This window comes from Ananas comosus, linkage group 14, assembly GCF_001540865.1.
Source record: "Ananas comosus cultivar F153 linkage group 14, ASM154086v1, whole genome shotgun sequence".
Lineage (NCBI taxonomy): Eukaryota > Viridiplantae > Streptophyta > Magnoliopsida > Poales > Bromeliaceae > Ananas > Ananas comosus.
This window is the reverse complement of record NC_033634.1, coordinates 11,228,877-11,249,011: the sequence shown is the minus strand read 5'-3', so window position 1 is coordinate 11,249,011 and position 20,135 is coordinate 11,228,877. Positions and strand designations below refer to the sequence as shown.

The 20,135-nt window shown below is 34.2% G+C and overlaps 3 protein-coding genes across 4 annotated transcripts in view; all 3 read right to left on the bottom strand.

Annotated features, from left to right (window-relative positions):
• The window catches only part of LOC109720606 (APO protein 1, chloroplastic), a gene marked incomplete at its 5' end in the record, with an annotated part of 5,487 nt that extends 5,108 nt beyond the window's left edge, over nucleotides 1–379 (bottom strand). The window contains 1 exon segment of the mRNA XM_020247837.1: nucleotides 367–379.
• On the bottom strand, nucleotides 4,044–8,991 carry LOC109720362 (myb family transcription factor PHL7-like). The gene is made up of 7 exons (XM_020247411.1): nucleotides 8,757–8,991; nucleotides 5,790–6,010; nucleotides 5,408–5,484; nucleotides 5,272–5,314; nucleotides 5,109–5,166; nucleotides 4,493–4,562; nucleotides 4,044–4,382 (listed from the first exon to the last, which is right to left on the bottom strand). Exons 2-7 carry the CDS (start codon nucleotides 5,998–6,000, stop codon nucleotides 4,044–4,046), a joined length of 798 nt encoding a protein of 265 aa, XP_020103000.1. The 5' UTR covers nucleotides 6,001–6,010; nucleotides 8,757–8,991.
• On the bottom strand, nucleotides 18,624–19,658 carry LOC109719948. Of its 2 annotated transcripts, none has more exons than XM_020246802.1 (2): nucleotides 19,333–19,658; nucleotides 18,624–19,230 (listed from the first exon to the last, which is right to left on the bottom strand). In XM_020246802.1, exons 1-2 carry the CDS (start codon nucleotides 19,409–19,411, stop codon nucleotides 18,809–18,811), a joined length of 501 nt encoding a protein of 166 aa, XP_020102391.1. In that variant the 5' UTR covers nucleotides 19,412–19,658; the 3' UTR covers nucleotides 18,624–18,808. The 2 variants fall into 2 exon arrangements, with proteins under 2 accessions (XP_020102391.1, XP_020102392.1); XM_020246803.1 differs by having other exon boundaries at nucleotides 19,400–19,658.

Below are 20,135 nucleotides of genomic sequence, written 5' to 3'. Positions count from 1 at the left end.
CCCCCATTGTCTCCGCCAAAAAATTACATCCAAATAGCTACTCTATAAATGATGATCAAAACCACAATCGGCAATACGAACCTACAAACCTGGGCTCGGAAAAATTTGACACCAAACCAATGGAGAACACAGTACCAAAATAATATACTTTTGATCGATTTCGCAACTACATTATAGAAAAAGGTGTTTCCGCCAAATATTACACCAAAATTACTCTTTTGAATGAGATCAAACCACAGGGATTCGACAACCCTACAATTGAGAGATTAAAAGAACATGCATAGTGGCTGCTGCCGCGTGCTGTCGCGGCTGCGACGCGTTGTGTGTGATAGAATAGGAGGAGGAGAGATGAGAGGAGAAGAGCACCTTCTCCGGCGACCTGTCTCCGGCGCACGGCGGCGGCGGGGGTAGTGTGGGATGTGGAGGAATTTTCTAAGTCCCAGTTATAATATGAAATTGAGATATAAGTATCTGGATTATTTGCGACTTGGTCCCTGTGATATGATATCGTGCTGTTGAGAACTTTTAGTGCGCTGCTTCGCTGCCATTTCTCGCAAAATTAGATGTGCCATTGGTTACTATGAAATATCAAAAAAAAAAAAAAAAAAGAAATAAATTGATGGTTTCTAAAAAGCACTTTTTTTGGGAAAAAAAAAAAACAAGAATGCAGCTTCTTTTCTCTTTTTGTAATTTTTTTCTTTTTTTTTTTTGTTAGGTAGTTTGAGACAAAAAAAGTATTGTATATATTTGAAAGTTAAGAACTAAAGTATTTATTAGAAAGTAAAGGGAGCAAATCGCAATATTCAGTGTCGATGCGCTCTTAGAAAAAATAAAAATAAACTTATATAAAAATATCATACGTGTCTTAACTGAGACGAACTTTTTTTTTTTTTTTTACTATCAAATAACTTGTGAGGTGAATATATAAAGTTTCAACCAGCTTAAATATTTTAATTTTTATAAATTTGAACAAATATTTTATTTAATTAACTAAATTTAATCATAAAAAATTAAAAATTATAAAAAAAAAATCAGTTAAAAAAATAACTTTCGGTTATCTATTTCAAAGCGTTTAATAGTTGAGGGAGTCTTTGCATTTTTTTTACCAAAGTTTTTTATGGTGAAAATGTATATAGACTTCTTAAACTTTTAATTTTTTGACTAAGGTAATTTTATCAAAAAATTTATAAATTTATTAAATTCATTAGTAGGTTCGGCAGATTTAATAATTTTAATTATCTTTGGTCATTTTAATTTAACTAAATATACAAATTAAAATAAGAAAGAAATGTGAACTTGAGCGTGTCTTAATTAAAAAAAAAATCATAATATACTATTTGGTGCACCGGGTATATAAGTAAATTTTGTGCACTTTATTTTTAAAAATCTAATATAAAAAATTAAACCCTGATAATTTTTTAATTATTTAAAATTATAGTAATAGGTATAGATCGAGCGTAGGTAATTTGTTTATAGATGAGGAATGTGTTGGGAGTTGAATCTATAATATTTTATACATAGACTAATTATTCCTTTTGCATAGTGTAGAGCATATCTGTTAAATTATATTTTGATTTCAAATTAAAAAGAAAATTTTGGTGTATGCTATATTATTGTAGACCAGGTGCATGCAATTATTTGAAGTAAATAGCAGAGAATAGAGAGGACACGTGTCGTCTCCATACTCCCTTATGTGATAGAACTCTCTTTTAATATAGACTAGTGTAGGGCCCGCGCTTCGCAACGGATAAATCATATTTCAATCAAATTTAGAGTTGGTGTACGATGTAATTAAAACAGAAGTGCAGGATTCTAATTGAGTCTTTCTAAAATGTGGCACAACTACTAATATTGAATGTTCTATATCTTATATAATTCTAGCCGCTTAATAGAATTAGTTTCATTCATTATAAAAAAAGTAACGCTCTCTCTCTATATATAAGTAAATAGACAATAATATTAGTATTAAATAATTAAAATAATTAATACATAATATGATATATACATATTAATGATATTTAATTAAGCAATTTGATCACAATATTTGCTTAAACAATATTTGGAACAATTGTCACTGGTCTTAGATTTTGTTTGGGATTGTAGGGAGACGTAGGGTGAAAAACTACGATTGGAAAATACTTTATTTATTTCCGTACGTATATTGCGTTATACATAAATATATTTTCTACGCTTCAATAAGAGAATGTAAAAGCAAATCCCTAAATGCTTTTATCTCAACTCTATTTTATCTAATAGAATTATATGGGCCTCAGTACCAAATTAAGCTTTACTAATTTGAAGACCAAAAGTGTAAGCCATTTGATTAGAATATTTGTTTAAAAATATATTTGGAACAATTGTTACGAATCTTACTAATTTGAAGACCAAAAATATAATTATTCCAAATGAAGATAGAAATGAATATCCATCAATTTTGTTCAATTAGTCATTTTATTCGAAAAATAGATATCTTAAATTATCTAATAAATTTTATAATGCATAATTGTTAAAATTAAGTGTCGACCAATCATATTTTGAATAGTTTAAAAATTATAGATGTAAAAATGATCACTTATCATATTGTAATATAATATTAAAGTTTGATATTAAAATTAAAATAAAATTGTATAAAAATTTTTCCAAACGATGAAGCATTTTAAATCATCTATTCAACCTTTTAAAATTTTATTTTTACTATCAACCACTCTATGGGTTAGATTTTAAAATTCGCCTATAAAAAATTATATATTTAAAATATTATAATTAAAAAAAAAAGCCGAGAGAGAGAGAGAGAGAGAGAGAGAGAGTTGGGTTGGGAGAGGTGAAGAGAGAGAAGGCCACCAGAGAGGAGAGGGAAAGAGTGAGGAGCTACCACGTGGAATGGAGGAAGGGTAGGGGTGCCACGTGAAGAACTGTCAAATTATATAGTTAAAAGATTATTATTATTATTATTATTGTTATATAGATTTTTGAAATTTAAACTCTATAATAAACCCTTTTATATAGTGTAGAGTATATCTGTTAAATTATATTTTGATTTCAAATTAAAAAGAAAATTTTGGTGTATGCTATATTATTGTAGACCAGGTGCATGCAATATTTTAAAGTGAATAGGAGAGAATAGAGAGGACACGTGTCGTCTCCATATTCCATGATGTAATGAAACTCTCAATATAGATAGATTTTCGAAATTTAAACTCTATAATATTTTATACATAGACTGATTATCCCTTTTTCATAGTGTAGAGTATTTCTATTAAATTATATTTTGATTTCGAATTAAAAAGAAAATTTTGGTGTATGCTATATTATTGTAGACCAGGTGCATGCAATATTTTAAAGTGAATAGGAGAGAATAGGGAGGACACGTGTCGTCTCCATATTCTATGATGTGATGAAACTCTCTTTTAATATAGAGTAAGTATATAGATCTGTTAAATTATATTTTGATTTCAAATTAAAAAAAATTTTTGGTGTATGCTATATTATTGTAGACCAGGTGCATGCAATTTTTTGAAGTAAATATGAGAGAACCGAGAGGACACGTGTCGTCCCCGTACTTACTCCATAATGTGATGAAACTCTCTTTTAATATAGAGTATAGATATAGATTACCATATTTATAATATTTATTCCTCAATTATTATCCATTCACATTACAATGTGATCACACACACAAAAAAAAAAAAAAAAAAAAAAATTTCACTATTTACCAAAATGGAACAGTAAATTATTCCTGAAGAAGAGATTGTCTCCACATAGTATTCATTTGTAAATAGTATTTTACAACAACAATCTCAACAACACCTGCTCTACAAACAACAACTAAGTGCGAATGTTGATATGATACATCGATTCTCCGAAAGTAGGTTAAATCGCGTAAAATTCCATAAAATTAACCGCGAATTTGTCCTTCGCTTCTAAGCCGACATAATTACCCTCTTTACTACATCGAGGGGGGTCAAGTGTAAAGTTTCGCATCTCGGGGGTGCAAAGTGCAAATGGCGCTATTTTCGAATGAGTTTCCCGCCGCCGCCGGGTATTCAATTCGATTCCAATATTTGATGTGCGAGAACCAAATCCGCCGTCTCGCCCGTTCGCGGCCGCTTGCTTGCCCTCTCGTCGTTGCTGTTATCCTTCGAAGGGTAGTCGGGGGTCAGAGGCGGCTCGTGGGCCGCGGAAAAGAAATGGCCGCTTGGCGCCGTTCCCGCCGTCGGAGTTTCGGAGGTCGGGGCCGGGGTGGAGGGCTCGGTCTTGTCAGGGTCGGAGGGGTTGTCGGCCTCCGAGGTGGCGAGCACGCCGCTGAGACGCTGCTGCTCTTCGATTATCTTCTTCAGATACTTTCCCTGGGCTTCGATTCTCAGCTGCAGCTGCCTTTGCACCTGCATTACAAACTTCTCGTGCTTTTTAGAATACGAATCATTTTCGCACAGACTTTTCGTATGACCTCGTAAAAGCATTCTAGCGAGCGACAAACAAGAATTTAACTTGCCTCTAATTGCTCGTGAAGCCGCTTTTGGACCTCCATCTGCAGCTTTAGAGCCTCAGTGATCTGCATTCCGCTGGCACGGAAAAGAAAATGATGAATTATCGGAAAAAGTAAGAGTGCGAATACGTAGGAATACAATTCATCTTATCTTGTTTCTTTAAAAGAGAGCGATTTTCGTTCAATTTTGGTTTGTAATAATGACAAAAAGGAGATGAAGGGACGCATCACGCAATTATTAGTATGGTCTCGCATTCTGAGCGGTCGCAATTGTAATCGCCGTAAAACAGTTTGAATTTACCAATTTAGGATTGCAAAATTAATAACGGTTGCGCCAAGAAAGATTCGACTCATTTCGATTCTTTACTCTGTAAACTATCATCACTCCTCGTTCCTACAGCTAAAAATTATCAATTCTCGGTATAGTTTCATCTTCGAGCTAAAAGAGCCCCCAAAATTACAATCGTTAGGATGTGTAGGTCCAAGTCTCGAGCGTAGCATGTAAAAAAGGGAATCGAACAATTACTCGCAATATAAGGCACACACACGTACTGCGTATGAGTAAAATATTATGTCCGTTGGAAAAACCCAAAAAAGTTCATTACATGCATCAAATACTTACGATGAGCTTTCGATTCCCGATAGAAGATCGCCAGGATCTTTCTTTTCAGGCTTGGAACCTGTACAAATGGAAACCTGATTAAATCATCTCTTCTTGTGTATAATTTTGCCCCTTCAATGCATAAACGAATTTTTCATGTAGCGACATAATTTACGATACCTACCATCTGAGGAAGGTTCGGGGATGTATTTCGCTAGCCGATATTTCTGGCGAAAAAGAAAAAGAGGAAATGATATTATGTAAAGTAAAAACATAGTGAAACGACGGCGAGAACGAAAAGGCACGTCAAACCCGAGTACCTGTAAGTGACTTTTGACATGGTATATGGTTAGTCCCGGTACACCCATGATTCTGAGAACTCCTTTAGGAGTGGCTCCTGTTATATATATAAGCGCATTAAACAATTCAGAAATAGCTTTTAACTTGACAATGCTAATTCACTTTTAAATACTTAAATTAGTTTGAGTATCCATTGTAGAAGTTTTGAGGCTAAATTAGTTCATATTGTTCTATCAAACAATTTCACACCGAAATTAGACAATGAAGCATAAAATTTGCGCGACCAGGTAATTAAGTACAATATGAATTAAATTGCTTGTATTGCTTTACATAATCTTATTAAAGAAAAAGAAAAAGAAAAAGAATGATTTAGATCAGCAAGATGCGGCAATAAGAACTTACTATCAGGTCCGCCAAGTTGCGCCACAGCATCCACGAAACGTTCGTGAAGCTCATTAGTCCACCGTAATCGCTGTCTTGAAGCCGCACTAGCGCTATTACTCGCATCATTGGGGGAGCCCACACCATTGCGAGCTAATTCCGCTTGCTTATTAAGAGCAATGGAATTGCCGTGAGTTGGGCCCATACCAGCGATAGGTTTTGGTTGATACATTTCTCATTAGCTGATAACACGGCATATTAATAGTGAAGAATCACATAGTGTTGATGAAATTTGGAGAGAATAAAATGTAGAATTCAGACAACGCAATACACGATCTAACCTTGTAAATATAAAATGTGAACAATCACAATTACCAAACTGGCAATCCATTGATAAAACAGCTCACAGCAGCATTTTATTGTGCCGCATATCTAGAACACAAAGAACCTTCGTGTTCTAGACATGCAGCATTACGAGTAAACGGAACTACTCAATAACAACTTATGATGCATGGGTACTACAAAACTCAAGGTTTCTCTCATTTCGGCAACATTTTGATACTTCGTCTACATATCAGATTTTCCTAATAGAACTTAAAATGGAGCTATTGCTTGGTTATTATTAAGGATACTCAACATACTCTCCGCCAATGAGAGATTCCATCAAGGGGAGATATTCCAACAAGATAATCCAAATTGAAGAGAATTTATTATGGAGATCTAGTTTTGTTAGTGAACAAGTCGGAGAAGTCTAGCTACGAGCATGTCGTCATAATTTGCATCTTGAAAAACACACTAAGATAGACTTCTTTATATACAAGGACTTCCGTTTGTTTATTTATAAACCTTCCCATGCACGCGTGCATGCGTGATGTGCGAGTTTCGACATCTTTATCTCTATCTCTTTCTGCTTCTGTAAGTTTCTACCTCTATGTCTATCAAAATCTACTAAATGGAGTGCATGCATTTGTTTGTAATTACATGTCTCATTGTCGCATCCTCAAACATTTACCATATTCTCCCCACTTTCCCTAAGATTCGTCGCTATATACAAGTCATATCCTGTTCATCTGCTGCATTGGTGCCCATGCATAATACGTAACAATTGAAGACCAGAAAAGATTTTCCTGGGCAAGCATTTTGGATCTTGATGTTTAAAAATTTTGATGCTTCCTAAGAAAACATCATAATTATGATGAAAAGCGGAAGAGATACCGCCAACAAGAAATTTCCTAACCTAGAACTTATTTACGCAGTTCAAGAAAAGATGAAAGTTGAACTCTAAATAATCAAAGGGTCCCTTTGGTATCCAGAATTGGATTGCATAGGATAAGACAAGAGAGCGATATTGAAAGAAATAGGATTTGGGGCTCATAGACATCAGGTCACAAGAGGAAGGATTATTGAATCCGGTAGGGTAATATAATCCTGGTCGAACGGGGGTATCGAATCCCAGTTGAGCGATTACAGTTGAACTAGATTGGATTAAACGAAAAACCCCGTTGGATCCACCGGACACACCCCCCACCATCATGAGCCCTAAGGTCCACAACTCGCCGTATCCTTCCTTTTCCTCAGCATCACTCTCTCATCTTATCCTATCCAATCCAATCCTGGATGCCGACAGGGCCAGAGAGTACACAATCAAAACATATAAGGCTAAATAGAACTACGTACTAAGAAAATGATAGTTTTATCATATTTGAATATATTCTACTCGTCTTTCTAAATACTTGAGCATTTTACCATTATCCAATTCAACTAAAGAGTGTGCGCATCAAATTCACATATAGTAAATTATGCCCCTGAAAAGTAATATCCCTAAACAGAAAGAAATATCCTACTGGGTCATCTCCTATTTTGTTCACTTATCAATGGCAAATGAAATTCTATACTCCCAGGTATTTCAACGGATCATCAATGTCTCCAAGTTGCTTTGCCGTCGCATAACTTAGCAGACTCCAAAATATCTATTATCTCTGAACATACATCATCCTCCTCTATAATACGTCCAGGAGTCACGAAACAGACAAAAAAAAACTAACGATTATCCGGGAGACGACAAAAGAACCCAAGTTAGAAAACCAAGCTCCTCCACGATGGCCATCAATCTAAAGCGACAACTAGGCCTTCAGATCCGAGTATTATCTGAGTCAACAATACGAATCTCATTCTTCCATTTATCTCTATTTTGGGATAGATTCTTCGTCAAACCAATAATGTTCTACCATCCGTTAACAAGTAATAACCAATCAAACTCTATATTCTATAATACTAACTCAAAAAAAAAAAAAAAAAAATCTCAACTTGAAGGATAAATTCTAACTACTTAGACCTGCTTGTCCCTGCTTTGCTTTCAGTTGCAGCTACTATAATAGACCATTTGGCAATCAGAAAAGTCTCCTGCTTTTGCTTTAGTGGAAAGTAGAAATTTGATTTTTGAGGCCCAAAAGCAGAAGCTATGATTTGGAAGTTCTATTTTTTTTACTGCAGAGAGAAGATGTCCTAAAAGCACTTCATTGAAGAACACTGCATTTATTTTAAGGGCTTTGCAATCCAAAATGGAAGGTAATTGTGATAAAACTCCCAATCCTTTAATCAGCATATCTTCTCAGTAAAATTTCTATAATAAGCAATCACAAACATGCCTAGTGAAAGCTACAACTTGCCCAAATCACAGTACTTACATAGGCATAACCACATCACACCACAAACTCCCAAAAAATCCCCCAAAATAGGAAATTTAGGGCAAAATATGACCAATTAACTCTAGCAAAGAATGGATCATGAATCATAATAACATCTGGGGTTCCTTCAGAACCCTCAAAATCCATCTCAAAAGCCAAAACAAAACCTAAGTCCTCAATAAATTCCTTTAACAACACCGTACCAAACCCTGCCCAAAACACGCCCAAATTCACCCAAATTCACAATAAACCCCATCAAATTCACACAACCGACAAAGCGAATTAGTAAAACAACACATACCCAGATCGAAAAACAAAGCGAAATCCCCCCAAAACAGCACCGAGAGGATCCAAAGCACGAATTTGGAGCGACGAACACCAAAGAGGAGGTGCTTCGAACCCAAAATTGAAGCGAGAATTAGCAAATTGGAGCCGATCCAGGTAGCTTCCGAGTGTGAAGATCGGATCTTTTCCCCCCAAATCGACGAATTTTTGGGAAATTTTTTTTGATTTTTCTAGGGTTTTTCTCTTTTTCTTAAGGGTGAGAGATTCGTCGTGGATTTAGCCAATGGGGTTCTTTTTTACCTTCAAAGAGCAGGTAAAATTGTATTGGAAGCCCCTCAACTATCACAAATTACGAATTACACCCCTAAAATTTATTTCGTTTTTATTGATTTAATCAGAACTTTTATAATAAGCTAAGGCGCGAGATGTGTGGATATGCCCTCAACTATGTGACATTTTGAAATAGCCCCTCCACCTTTACATTTGTTTGATTGACACCCTTGATTATAGTAAAAAATTTAAAAATGATGCCAAATTTAATAAAATAGATAATTAATATTTAGCAAATTGATGTAATTTTTACTTAACTAAGAATAAAAACTTAGATACATAAATAAATTGAGGAGGACTAAATAAAAATATATGTATGTTCAGGGCTCTATTTCAAAATAGCCGTTAGTTGAGAGGGTCTCCATACACTTTTACCTAAAATTTATTAAAATTTTTAATTTAACTAAGTTGANTATAAAAATTTAGGAATAATTGTCTATATACCCCTCATGGGTCTGGAAATATCCGATCTACTCCTATTTTTTTTTCTTTCTAAAATACCCCTCATATGTTCCATCGTTATTGCAAAATACCCGCAGTTATCTCCTGTTAAATTAACCTGAGTTAAACGTGAGTTAAATATCTATCACAGTTAAAAAAAATTAAAATGCCAATTTTGTCCTTAACTTAAGGGTAAATAAGAAAGGTTGGATACGGTAGAGGGGGGTATATTGGAAAAGACAAAAAGTTGAAATACTTTTTGTGCCCCTGACTTTAAGGGTAAATAAAAAAAACAATGATGGTGGAAGGATATATTTGAAAAGGGCAAAATAGTAATTTTACAGAGATAACAGTATTACTTAACAGATTTTAACTCTAAGGGTATATTAAAAATAAGTTGGAACGTATGAGAGGTATTTTCAATATTAACTTTCTAAGAGGGGTAAATCGAAAAGTCGGAAACTTTTCAAGTTATATAAGAAATTGCCCCAAAAATTTAAAGTCGAGGAACTATTTCTAAAATACCCTATAGTTTAGGGGGTCTCAATACATTTTCACCAAGGGGTCAAATCATCAGTGTCGGTGACATAACACGCTACAGCGGTTTCAACCAATGGCGTCGTTATAGGGAATCCACGTGGCAAAATTTATGATTTCCGAGGAGCACGAATAGCAAACTGCCACGTGTCGGCAGGGATCGCGTGACGTCATCTTTGGTCAAAAAATGCGACCGCAAAATTAATTTCCGAATTATTTTTCTGAAAAAAATTAATTTTTGATTCTTCACCAATACAAGAATAATAATAAAAAATTTAAATTATTTATAATATATATAAGACTATTTTATATAAAAAAAATTCAATAATTTTGAGTTTCTCTAAAAATGGTTTATCTTTTTTTTATTTTTGTAAATTCAAGCTGAATTTTTAAAAAATTAACCAAAATTTTTTTTATTTTGTTTTTTGCTCATTTTCTTTTTCCACTTTCTTTCACTCGTTCACCATCTCTGCGTTGCTGCCGCGCACCTCCCATACCTCGCCAATGAGCGAGTGGATGACGACGAAGCTTGACTCGCTCATTGCTATTCCTATTTTCGGCGTTCTCCGACGAGATCGCAGTATTAGAGACGAGAGTGGGACCACTGAAAGAGTGGCCGAAGATGAAGACGGAGGTAGCGAAGGAGGAGGGCGACGATTTTGATCGAGAATGCTTCCAAAGCAAATTCGTGAGTGTGGCTGCAACGGCCAGATGGTGACGATTTGGGAAAGAAAAATCTGGCGGACGATGTGATATTACATTATTAAAAAAAGTTGCCTGGCACTATTTAACAAGAAAATTATATTATTTGATATATAAAATAAATTATAAATAGTATAACTTTCTTGTAATACAGTATAAGTTTAAATACTGCAACTTTTTTGTAAAATAGTACAACATCACGTCATCCGCGAGATTTATTTTTCTCTCACTACTGCCACCACACCACCCTCACACTCGCGGACCTACTCGTAAACATGCTTTCGAAAGCATCCTTGACTAGTAGTTATCGATCTTCTCCTCGGCCACCTTCGTCTCCGTCTTTGGTGAAACTTCGAGTGTCTATGACGACGAGCGAGTCAAATACGCCACCTCCTTTTATAATAATAATAACATATCAATTATTCAGACAATTGTAAATAAGTAGTAGAATTTTTTTTGTTTAGAACAATCTTGTTCAAAACGGTGTTAGAAACTGGAACGAATCAGCTGTCGGATTGATTTTTAATTATCATGATCCGACCGGTTAGTCAGATATGATTTTTTTAAAAAGATAATATATTGTCGGGACTTGGGCCACTTGACAAAATAATAATATTTTTTTAAAAATAAATTTAATAATAATAATCATTAATTCAATCATATTCTAAGAAATAATAAATTATTAACTTTATAAAATTAAAATTATTTTTGAGCGTTGGTTGCTTTCGGGTCGGATCCTCTACAACCCCGGTGCGGACACTTTGGGATCCGGTACACTGGGGAGGAATGAAATACACGAGTCGAACGCCGCGTCATCTCATGCCACGTGTCCCTCCGAATCGTTTGGACGCATGCGGAGGCGACTCGTGCGGCATCTTGCAAGGAATATTCCATTTGCGGTGCACGAGGTGCCACGTGGCAAACCCCGTTCACACGAGGTTTTTTTTTTGTCGTTTGTGAGTTGGTTTAGGGCTCTAATTGGGTGGGATTAGGGATTAATTAAGTAATAATTAATTGAGATTAAGATAGGGTTTCTAATTATTATTTATTTTATTTAATATTATGATACTTACGAATAACCCCCTGTGTGTATTGCAATTTGTAGTTTACTCCCTTAATTTTACAAAGGCGTAAAATAATATGGAGAACCTATAGAAGAACAAATTAAAGTTTACACCAGATAATAAAGTCGCATAATTTTTTGAATCATAGGTCGATAAAGTTAAAATGGATCTTGTGCTTATTTACCCTTTTTTACTATTCTAAATTTTTAAATTTATTCTGAAATTATCAAAATACCGTTCTAATATCTAATTAAACTAGTAAATTCTAGAAAAAATAGGAATATTTGAAAAAAAAAATTAAAATCAATAAGAGTATTTTGGTTGAAGGGATAAGTAAGATATTTTTGAAATTTTGAAGGGCATATCAGATATTACCCCAAATTAAAATTAGGGTTGCAAATGGATCTGGTGGTTTGTGGAGATCTTGTCCCAATTTGTTTCGAATGGAAGTGGTAAATTGGAGCTAAAAATAAGAAAAAAAAATGATACGCCCCGATCCGCTAAGAAAGGGATAGCTGGGTGGGCAATCCCTTTTTTACTTCGATCTGCCGTGATTTATAAAAAATCCGCTCTAGTTCTGATATGTCCCAAAGCAGGGAGCCAAAATTAGGATAAAATTTAATCCGTCCTGATATGCTAAGAAAATAGAGTGGAAGGTGGGGTCCCTCCCGCTCCTCCTCTATATGCGTCCGTAGTTAAAAATACGATAAACCTCAGGGGGGGGAAATTGAATTTACAATTTTTTTTTTTTTATTGTTGAGTAGATAGAATCTTTTTTGTTGTGTCTTGTAGAGCTCTTCATGAAGCTTCTAAATTGTACTTTGTGTTAAATAGGGATCATCAAATGCTAATCATGACCCATCGGCGAATCGTGACCGTCGGATCGATCGTTGGATAAAAAAAAATGTATTTCTTTATAGGCTAAATACAATAAACGTCCCTGTAAATATCCTTTTTTTAGTTTTCTTTCTTAACTTTTAAAATCTTATATTTTATCTTCTTAAAATTTTAGAAATATTTTCAGCAGGTTACGACATTAATAGAGAGTGCGAAATGACCAAATTATTCTTAGAATATATATACTTATGCTATTTTTAAGAGTATTTTCGATATAAATTATAAAAAATGAACGAAATAATTATGAAATTCTAAACTTGAAATTTCGGCAAAGTAAAATATAGATTTTTGAAAATCATGAGTGAAAAGTGAAAAAGTGGGTCTTTATGAGAGGAATTTTCTATTTTTAGCCCCTTTTTTATATAGGGATAATATCTAATATACCTTTTAAAACTTTACAAATATCTTTTTTATCCATATAGGACCAAAATACTCTCGTCGATTTTAAAAAATAATTCTTCAAATATATATATATTTTTTTAGGGTTTACTAATGGGATTAAATTTTAGAAGAATATATTGATAATTTCAGAGTAAATTTGAACATTTTGAATACTAGTCACGAGTAAATAAGCAAAAGTCTATCCAAATGTTCACTTCCTAAGTACTAAGAAAATCATGAGCTTATGATATATATATATATATATATATATATATATATATATATAGAGTGAGGCTACTATGCTATCGGAAGCACAGAGCCTTCCGTGCTTCCACCTCATTTTGATGTTGCGACTTTCGAATCATCGATCNTTTTATCCATATAGGACCAAAATACTCTAGTTGATTTTAAAAAATAATTCTTCAAATATTTTTATTTTTTTTAGGGTTTACTAATGGGATTGAATTTTAGAAGGATATATTGATAATTTCAGAGTAAATTTGAACATTTTGAATACTAGTCACGAGTTATATATAGGGAGAGAGAGAGAGAGAGAGTTTGACTGGGCTACTATCGGTAGTAAACTGCTCAGTTTACTACCGATTTATTTTTTATGATAGAGTTTCCAAATCGACGATCGGCACCGTTGAACATTATCTAGACCATTTAAATTATCTAGAAGTCAAATTTCATGATTTTTTGGTATCACTAACTGAACGATCAAAGGGTCACAAAATCTATAATTTTAATGGCTGATATGGTGCGTTTGCTCGTTTAACGGTATGGAAGAGTTCAAATCAACTAAATTTTTGTTAAAATTTTTTTAAACTATTTAAAATAAAATCTAGACTTTAGATCTCAAATATAAAAATTGTATCATCATTTTTTGAAGCATATTCATTTCTAGCCAAGAGAGAGAGAGAGAGAATAGAGTTACTATGTTATCGAAAATATAGAGAATCTGGTGCTGCTGACTTTTTGGCCTTTAAATCAATCCTTTTCATTATTTCTAACATTTGGATTAATACTATTACCCTGTGAAGACCACTCAATCCTAGGGGTATTACTCAACTCTAAGGGGGGACAACAATTATCCCAACCGTACAATTTTTAATTTAAGGGTCAAAAAGTCGGAAGCATCAAACCTTTATACTTCCGATAGCATAGTAGCTCTTCTCTCTCTCTCTCTCTCACACACACACACACACACTCTCTCTCTCTATATATAGGAGTTAGGGTGGTATACTATCGGTAGCACGGAGGCCTCCGTTACTACCAAGATGTTTCAATGATGCCGCTTCCAAATTGACGATCGGCTCCGTTAGGCTTGATCTGCACTATTGAAAGTATTTAAAAACTAAATTTCATAATATTTCGGCATCATTTGTCTAGTGATCAAAAGGTCTCAAAATTGACAATTTTAATGGTGGATGTGACGTGTTTGTGAATTTAACGGTGTAAAACAATCCAAATCTGATAAAATTTCTATAGAAAATTCTTTTCACTATTTAAAGTAAGATTAGTACCTCTGATTTTAAATTCAAGTTTTTTATCATTATTTTTTATGATATTTTTATTTTCAACGGTTCATTTTTAGACTACTCGTTTGATAGGTAAACGATGCCGAAAAATTATGAAATTTAGCTTCCAAATATTTTCAATAGTGTAGATCAAGTCTAACGGAGCCGATCGTCAATTTAGAAGTTGCATCATTAAAAACAATTTGGTAGCACGGAGGCCTCCGTGCTACCGATAGTATATCAGCCTAACTATATATATATATAGAGAGAGAGAGACAGAGAGAGAGAGAGAGGGAGAGAGAGGGGGGGGGGAGGCTCCTATACTATTTATAGTAGCGGGGCTCCGATACTATAATCTCATTTTGAACCTTAAAATGTTCAAATTAATGATCTATACAATTAAAACTGATCTAGGGTATTTGAAGTTTTTAGGAATAAAAATTTAGATTTTTTCAATATAATTTACTTTATGATTAAATCATTTCAAAATTGCCAATTTTTAATGGCTAGTATGGTGAGTTTGTAGTTTAACGGTATAGAAGGATTTAAATTTATTCAAATTTTGATAGAAAATATTTTAAGCTATTTAGATCAAGATCAACATCCTTGATCTTGAATTTAAAAGTTTTATCCTTAAAATTTAAAGATTTTTTAATTTCAACTGTTCATTTTGACATGATTTACTTTCTAAGTAAACGATGTCGAAAAAAATTAAAATTTTATTTCTAAGAATTTTATATACCCTAAATCATATTTAATATTATGAATCGTTGACTTAAACACCCTAAGATCGAAAACGAAACTATAGTATCAGAGCTTCAGTACTATAGATAGTATAGTAACCTAATTCTATATATATATATATATATATATATAGAGAGAGAGAGAGAGAGTTGAGCTGGAATGCTATCAGTAGCAAACGAGCTTTGTTATCACCCATTTGTTTTCGATGATGGAGCCTTTAAATCGACGATCGGTACTATTGAATATGATTTATATCACTTAAAGCATCTAGAAACTAAATTTCATATTTTTTTGGATATTGTTCTTTGTCCTTCAAGTGAAAATAAAAATAAATGACTAAATATAAATATTCTTTAAAAAGTGATGATAGGAGTCTTGTAATCAAGATCAAGAATATAGATCTTGTTCTAAATAGTTTAAAGAATTTTCTAACCAAAATTCAATAAATTTGGATATCTTTATACCGTTAAACGAGAAAACATCTTATATCGACCATTAAAATTATAAAATTTCAAATCCTTGATCATCAGGCTAATAATGTCGAAAAGATTTGAAATTTGGTTAATAGATACTTCAAGTAGTATAAATCATGTTCAACTATTCCGATCATCGATTTGGATGCTCCATCATCGAAAATAAATGAATAGTAATGGAGTTGGTTTGATACTGATAACATTCCAGCTCAACTCTCCCTTTCTCTCTCTCTATATATATGTTTATTAAATTGGAGTAATTCAAGAGCGAGAAGTGGAGTTTCGATGATATTTTTATTGTTTCTTTTGACGTAAATGTGAAAAAAAAGGGCTTTTTTTACAAATAGCCCGCTGATAAATTTTATTTGCAAAAATAGCCCCGTCCAAAAATTATTTGCAAAAATGGCCCTGCCCCTGCCACGCCAGCGCCACGTCAGCGCCACGCGGGCAGGGCAATATTTAAGTTGAACACGGTGAACCATTCATCGTGTTCAATACAAGATTTTTGTATTGGACACGGTGAATGATTCACCGTGTCCAATACAAATACCCCAACAATGGCTAAGTTGGAGGTATTTGTACACGGTGAACCATTCACCGTGTTGGACACGGTGAATGGTTCACCGTGTCCAATACAAATATTTCGATCTTAGCTATTTTGTATTGGACACGGTGAATCATTCACCGTGTCCAATACAAAAACTTTGTATTGAACACGGTGAATGGTTCACCGTGTTCAACTTAACCATCTGGCCCAGCCCCGCCCGCGTGGCGCTGACGTGGCGCTTGCGTGGTGGGGCCAGGGCCATTTTTGCAAATAAATTTTTGACAGGGCCAATTTTAAAAAAAAAATTTGTAAGGGGGCTATTTGCCAAAAAAGTCAAAAAAAAAATCTAAATGAAGTTAGGTTTTTACAGGCTTTTTCCATTTGTGATTTTGTCTCGTGTAGGAGCAAAGTCAACTTTCTTTATCCATCACTTTCTATAAAAGAATTATTAAAATATTATCTTTTATAAAAATTTTATAACTAAAATATAGAAAATCTTTAGGCTAAATTATAAAAAAAATTTCTTTCAATACTTATTCTGTCATTTTTTTTCTGCCATTTAAAAACTTATACTTTACTTCTTGAAAAATATGTGATGATAAAAATAATAAAATTGCCCTTCTCTATCTTCGTCTTCTCCCCAATTTTGCTCAGCCGTCATCTCTCCTCTTTCGTTCTTTGCGCCTCGCTCCACCGCAGCTCCGACTCCATTTCCTCCACCTGCTCCCCCGCTTCTCTTGCACCCTAGTCGACCTCCATTTCAGCGACAGTAGGAAGGAGATCGGGGCGAGTATGGATGGAAATATGGGCGAGGGCGAGGGCGAGACGACGAAGGAGCATGAGAGGGTGTGTGTGTGAGTGCGGATGGAAGGGTGGGTGAGGGCGAGGTGGCAGAGGAGGGCGAGGTGGCGGAGTAGGGTGAGGCTGCGTGGGCGGCGAGGAAGGAGGCGGCAATGTTGAGGGAAGGAGACTGAGGGTATTTTGGGTATAAAAAATATATAATAATAGAATATAAAAAAAGTTCTAACGGAATAGTAATGGCCGGGGCCAAAGTGCACATTTCTTATTTTTCAAGCAGATAAAGTGTAGATTTTTAAATGACAGAAGGGACAAAGTGAAAAATCAAGTATTGGTAAGAGAGTTTTCTGTAATTTTGCCAAATCATTATACATAAATACATATTTTTTTCACGTTTCTCTCTTATTTTTTTAAAAAAATCTATATTTTACCCCTTGAAAATTTAAATCGATATATTTAGTTCTCCTCCGTCAAAGTTTTTCATCATTATTCTATCTTTATTATATTTTATACCAAAAATACTCTTAAAAATTATAGAAATAAATTAAAAAATTATTTTTTTATCAAATAAGGATAATTTGATCATTTTGCTCTCTTCGTAACACCATGACTTTCTGAAAATATTTTTGCCCATATTTCATGGAAAACTAACATTTTTTTATTTTTAAATTTTTTGTTACGAAAACAAAATCACGAAACGGAGGAAAAACTGGAAAAATGATCTTTCATGAAAAGCTTTTTTCTCAAAAAAAAAAAATCCACATTTTTCTAAGGAACCAGATAAAAGGATGTTTGGTTTCTCGAAAAAGTATGAAAATTATTTTCCGGAAAACTTCCTTTTCTACAATTTTTAATTATTGAATAAAAAAAATGAAAAGCAAAAATACTATTTTTCTACGAAATCTGAAAAAGAAAAATACTTTTCCAGCTAAAAAAACTGTTATCAGAGTTATTTTCCAAAAAAACAATTTCACACACACACAATATGGAGAAGTACACGTAGATCAAATTGCAATATAAAAAAAGCTAAGTTACAGAAAATTCTCCGGTCAAAATCCGATTTTTCACTTTCCCTCCATGACATATAAAAACTTACACTTTACTTCCTTGTAAAATGAAAAATATTCACTTCACCCCTGCCGTTAGTGATTCATTAGGATTCCGTTAATAAAATATTATTATATATTTTTTCAGTGCCAAAAATGTCCTCAACCTTTTCTCCTGTTGCCAAAAATGGTAAAGGACAAAATGGTCATTTTGTTATCACAGTTTACATCATACCCCTGTGACCATTTTTCATTTTACAAGGAAACAAAGTGTAGATTTATAAATGACAGAGAGAGAAAGTGAAAAATTAGGTTTTGACACGAGATTTTATGTAATTTAGCCTATAAAAAAAGAGAAAGATCATATAATCATCCAACGCATTTTGCAAAATTTCCAAGGAAATTAAATAACCAAGTAATGCTCACTATCTAATAATTGCATTGCAATAATAATAAAAGTTCATACAACAGAGAGCCTGATCAGTGTAGTAGTGTCACATAATAATAATATTAAAGATCAAAGTTTTTAAATTTAATAAGAAATATAAAGGAAAATAAACCTTGTTCCGCGAAATATCTTACAAAGAACTAAAAGGACAAGGCCACTAAGAACACTACTGCACTACAATAGAAGATCTTTCCATTTCCATCTTTGCATTTTTCTTTTTCTTTTTTTTTTTTCCTTTTTTGGTTTAGTATGATTTGCGCTTTAGTTCCGGCGGTTTTTGAAAGAAGAATTGGCCGTCGATCGCCGAAGTCGGGGCGGTTCTGCCCCCCGGACTGTGTAAACTGATCGAGCCGACGGATAGTTGGTGGAAGATCGAGGGGCTCAGGGGGTCGGAGGGGGCGCACATGACCCCTCTGGTCGCCAGATCGTGTAAGTCGTGCTCGGTCGAGTTGTTGAGACTGCTCATTGCGATTTGCTCCGACGCGATCTTGTACGCCTTGTCGAGTAAGGAGTCGATGTACTTCTTGTACGCTTCCATTCGAATCTGAACGTGCTTCTGAACCTGGTCGAGATTTTAAGAACAAGAACGAGAACAAATGATTAGAGCAGCAATTGAGCTTCGAAGTCGGCTCCTGGGGATGCAAAAGTGTTATGCCGCATTAACTTTTTAGGGGGCATTGTGTGGCATAGCCGAAGTTTCTGCAAAAGTAAGAGCGCAAACAACTTCTTACGGCGGCTTCCATGGTAGGGACTCAGAAAGTCATTTCAGCTTTTCGACACAGCAGAAGCGAAACATCAATCTCGATGTAGCTTCGCAGATTAGAGAAGCCGTTCCAGAAGCCAGGCCTATTATGATTAGATTCTAATTTTGCAAAAAGGCAGCAAGATTCGAAGTAGTTCATAGGCGGCGTAGAAAGCTTTCGTAAATGATCATAATCATAATGTAGAGTAAAATAGGAAAAAAAGGATTAAAAATGAGACTAAGAGAAAGTTACCNCAAACACACCACATCGGCCATTAAAATTGTCAATTTTGAGATCTTTTGATCACTAGTCAAATGATGCCGAAAAATTATGAAATTTAGTTTCCAAATACTTTTAATAGTGTAGATCAAGTCTAACGGAGCCGATCGTCGATTTGGAAGCCGCATCATCGAAAACAACTTGGTAGCACGGGAGGCCCCGTGCTACCGATAGTATAGCAGCTGGACTCTATATATATATATAGAGTTTGACTGGGCTACTATCGGTAGTAAACTGCTCAGTTTACTACCGATTTGTTTTTGATGATAGAGTTTCCAAATCAACGATTGGCACCGTTGAACATGATTTAGACCATTTAAATTATCTAGAAGTCAAATTTCATGATTTTTTGGCATCACTAACTGAACGATCAAAGGGTCACAAAATCTATAATTTTAATAGCTGATATGGTGCGTTTGCTCGTTTAACAGTATAGAAGAGTTCA

Coding starts and splice junctions, on each gene's coding strand:
- LOC109720362 (XM_020247411.1), bottom strand. CDS start 6,000: ATGTATCAACCAAAACCTATCGCTGGTATGGGCCCAACTCACGGCAAT. Junction 5,167..5,271: donor CCCCGAACCTTCCTCAGATG/GTAGGTATCGTA, acceptor CCATTTGTACAG/GTTCCAAGCCTGAAAAGAAA. Junction 4,563..5,108: donor TCGGGAATCGAAAGCTCATC/GTAAGTATTTGA, acceptor TTTCCGTGCCAG/CGGAATGCAGATCACTGAGG.
- LOC109719948 (XM_020246802.1), bottom strand. CDS start 19,411: ATGGAAGCCGCCGTAAGAAGTTGTTTGCGCTCTTACTTTTGCAGAAAC. Junction 19,231..19,332: donor CACACAATGCCCCCTAAAAA/GTTAATGCGGCA, acceptor AATCTCGACCAG/GTTCAGAAGCACGTTCAGAT.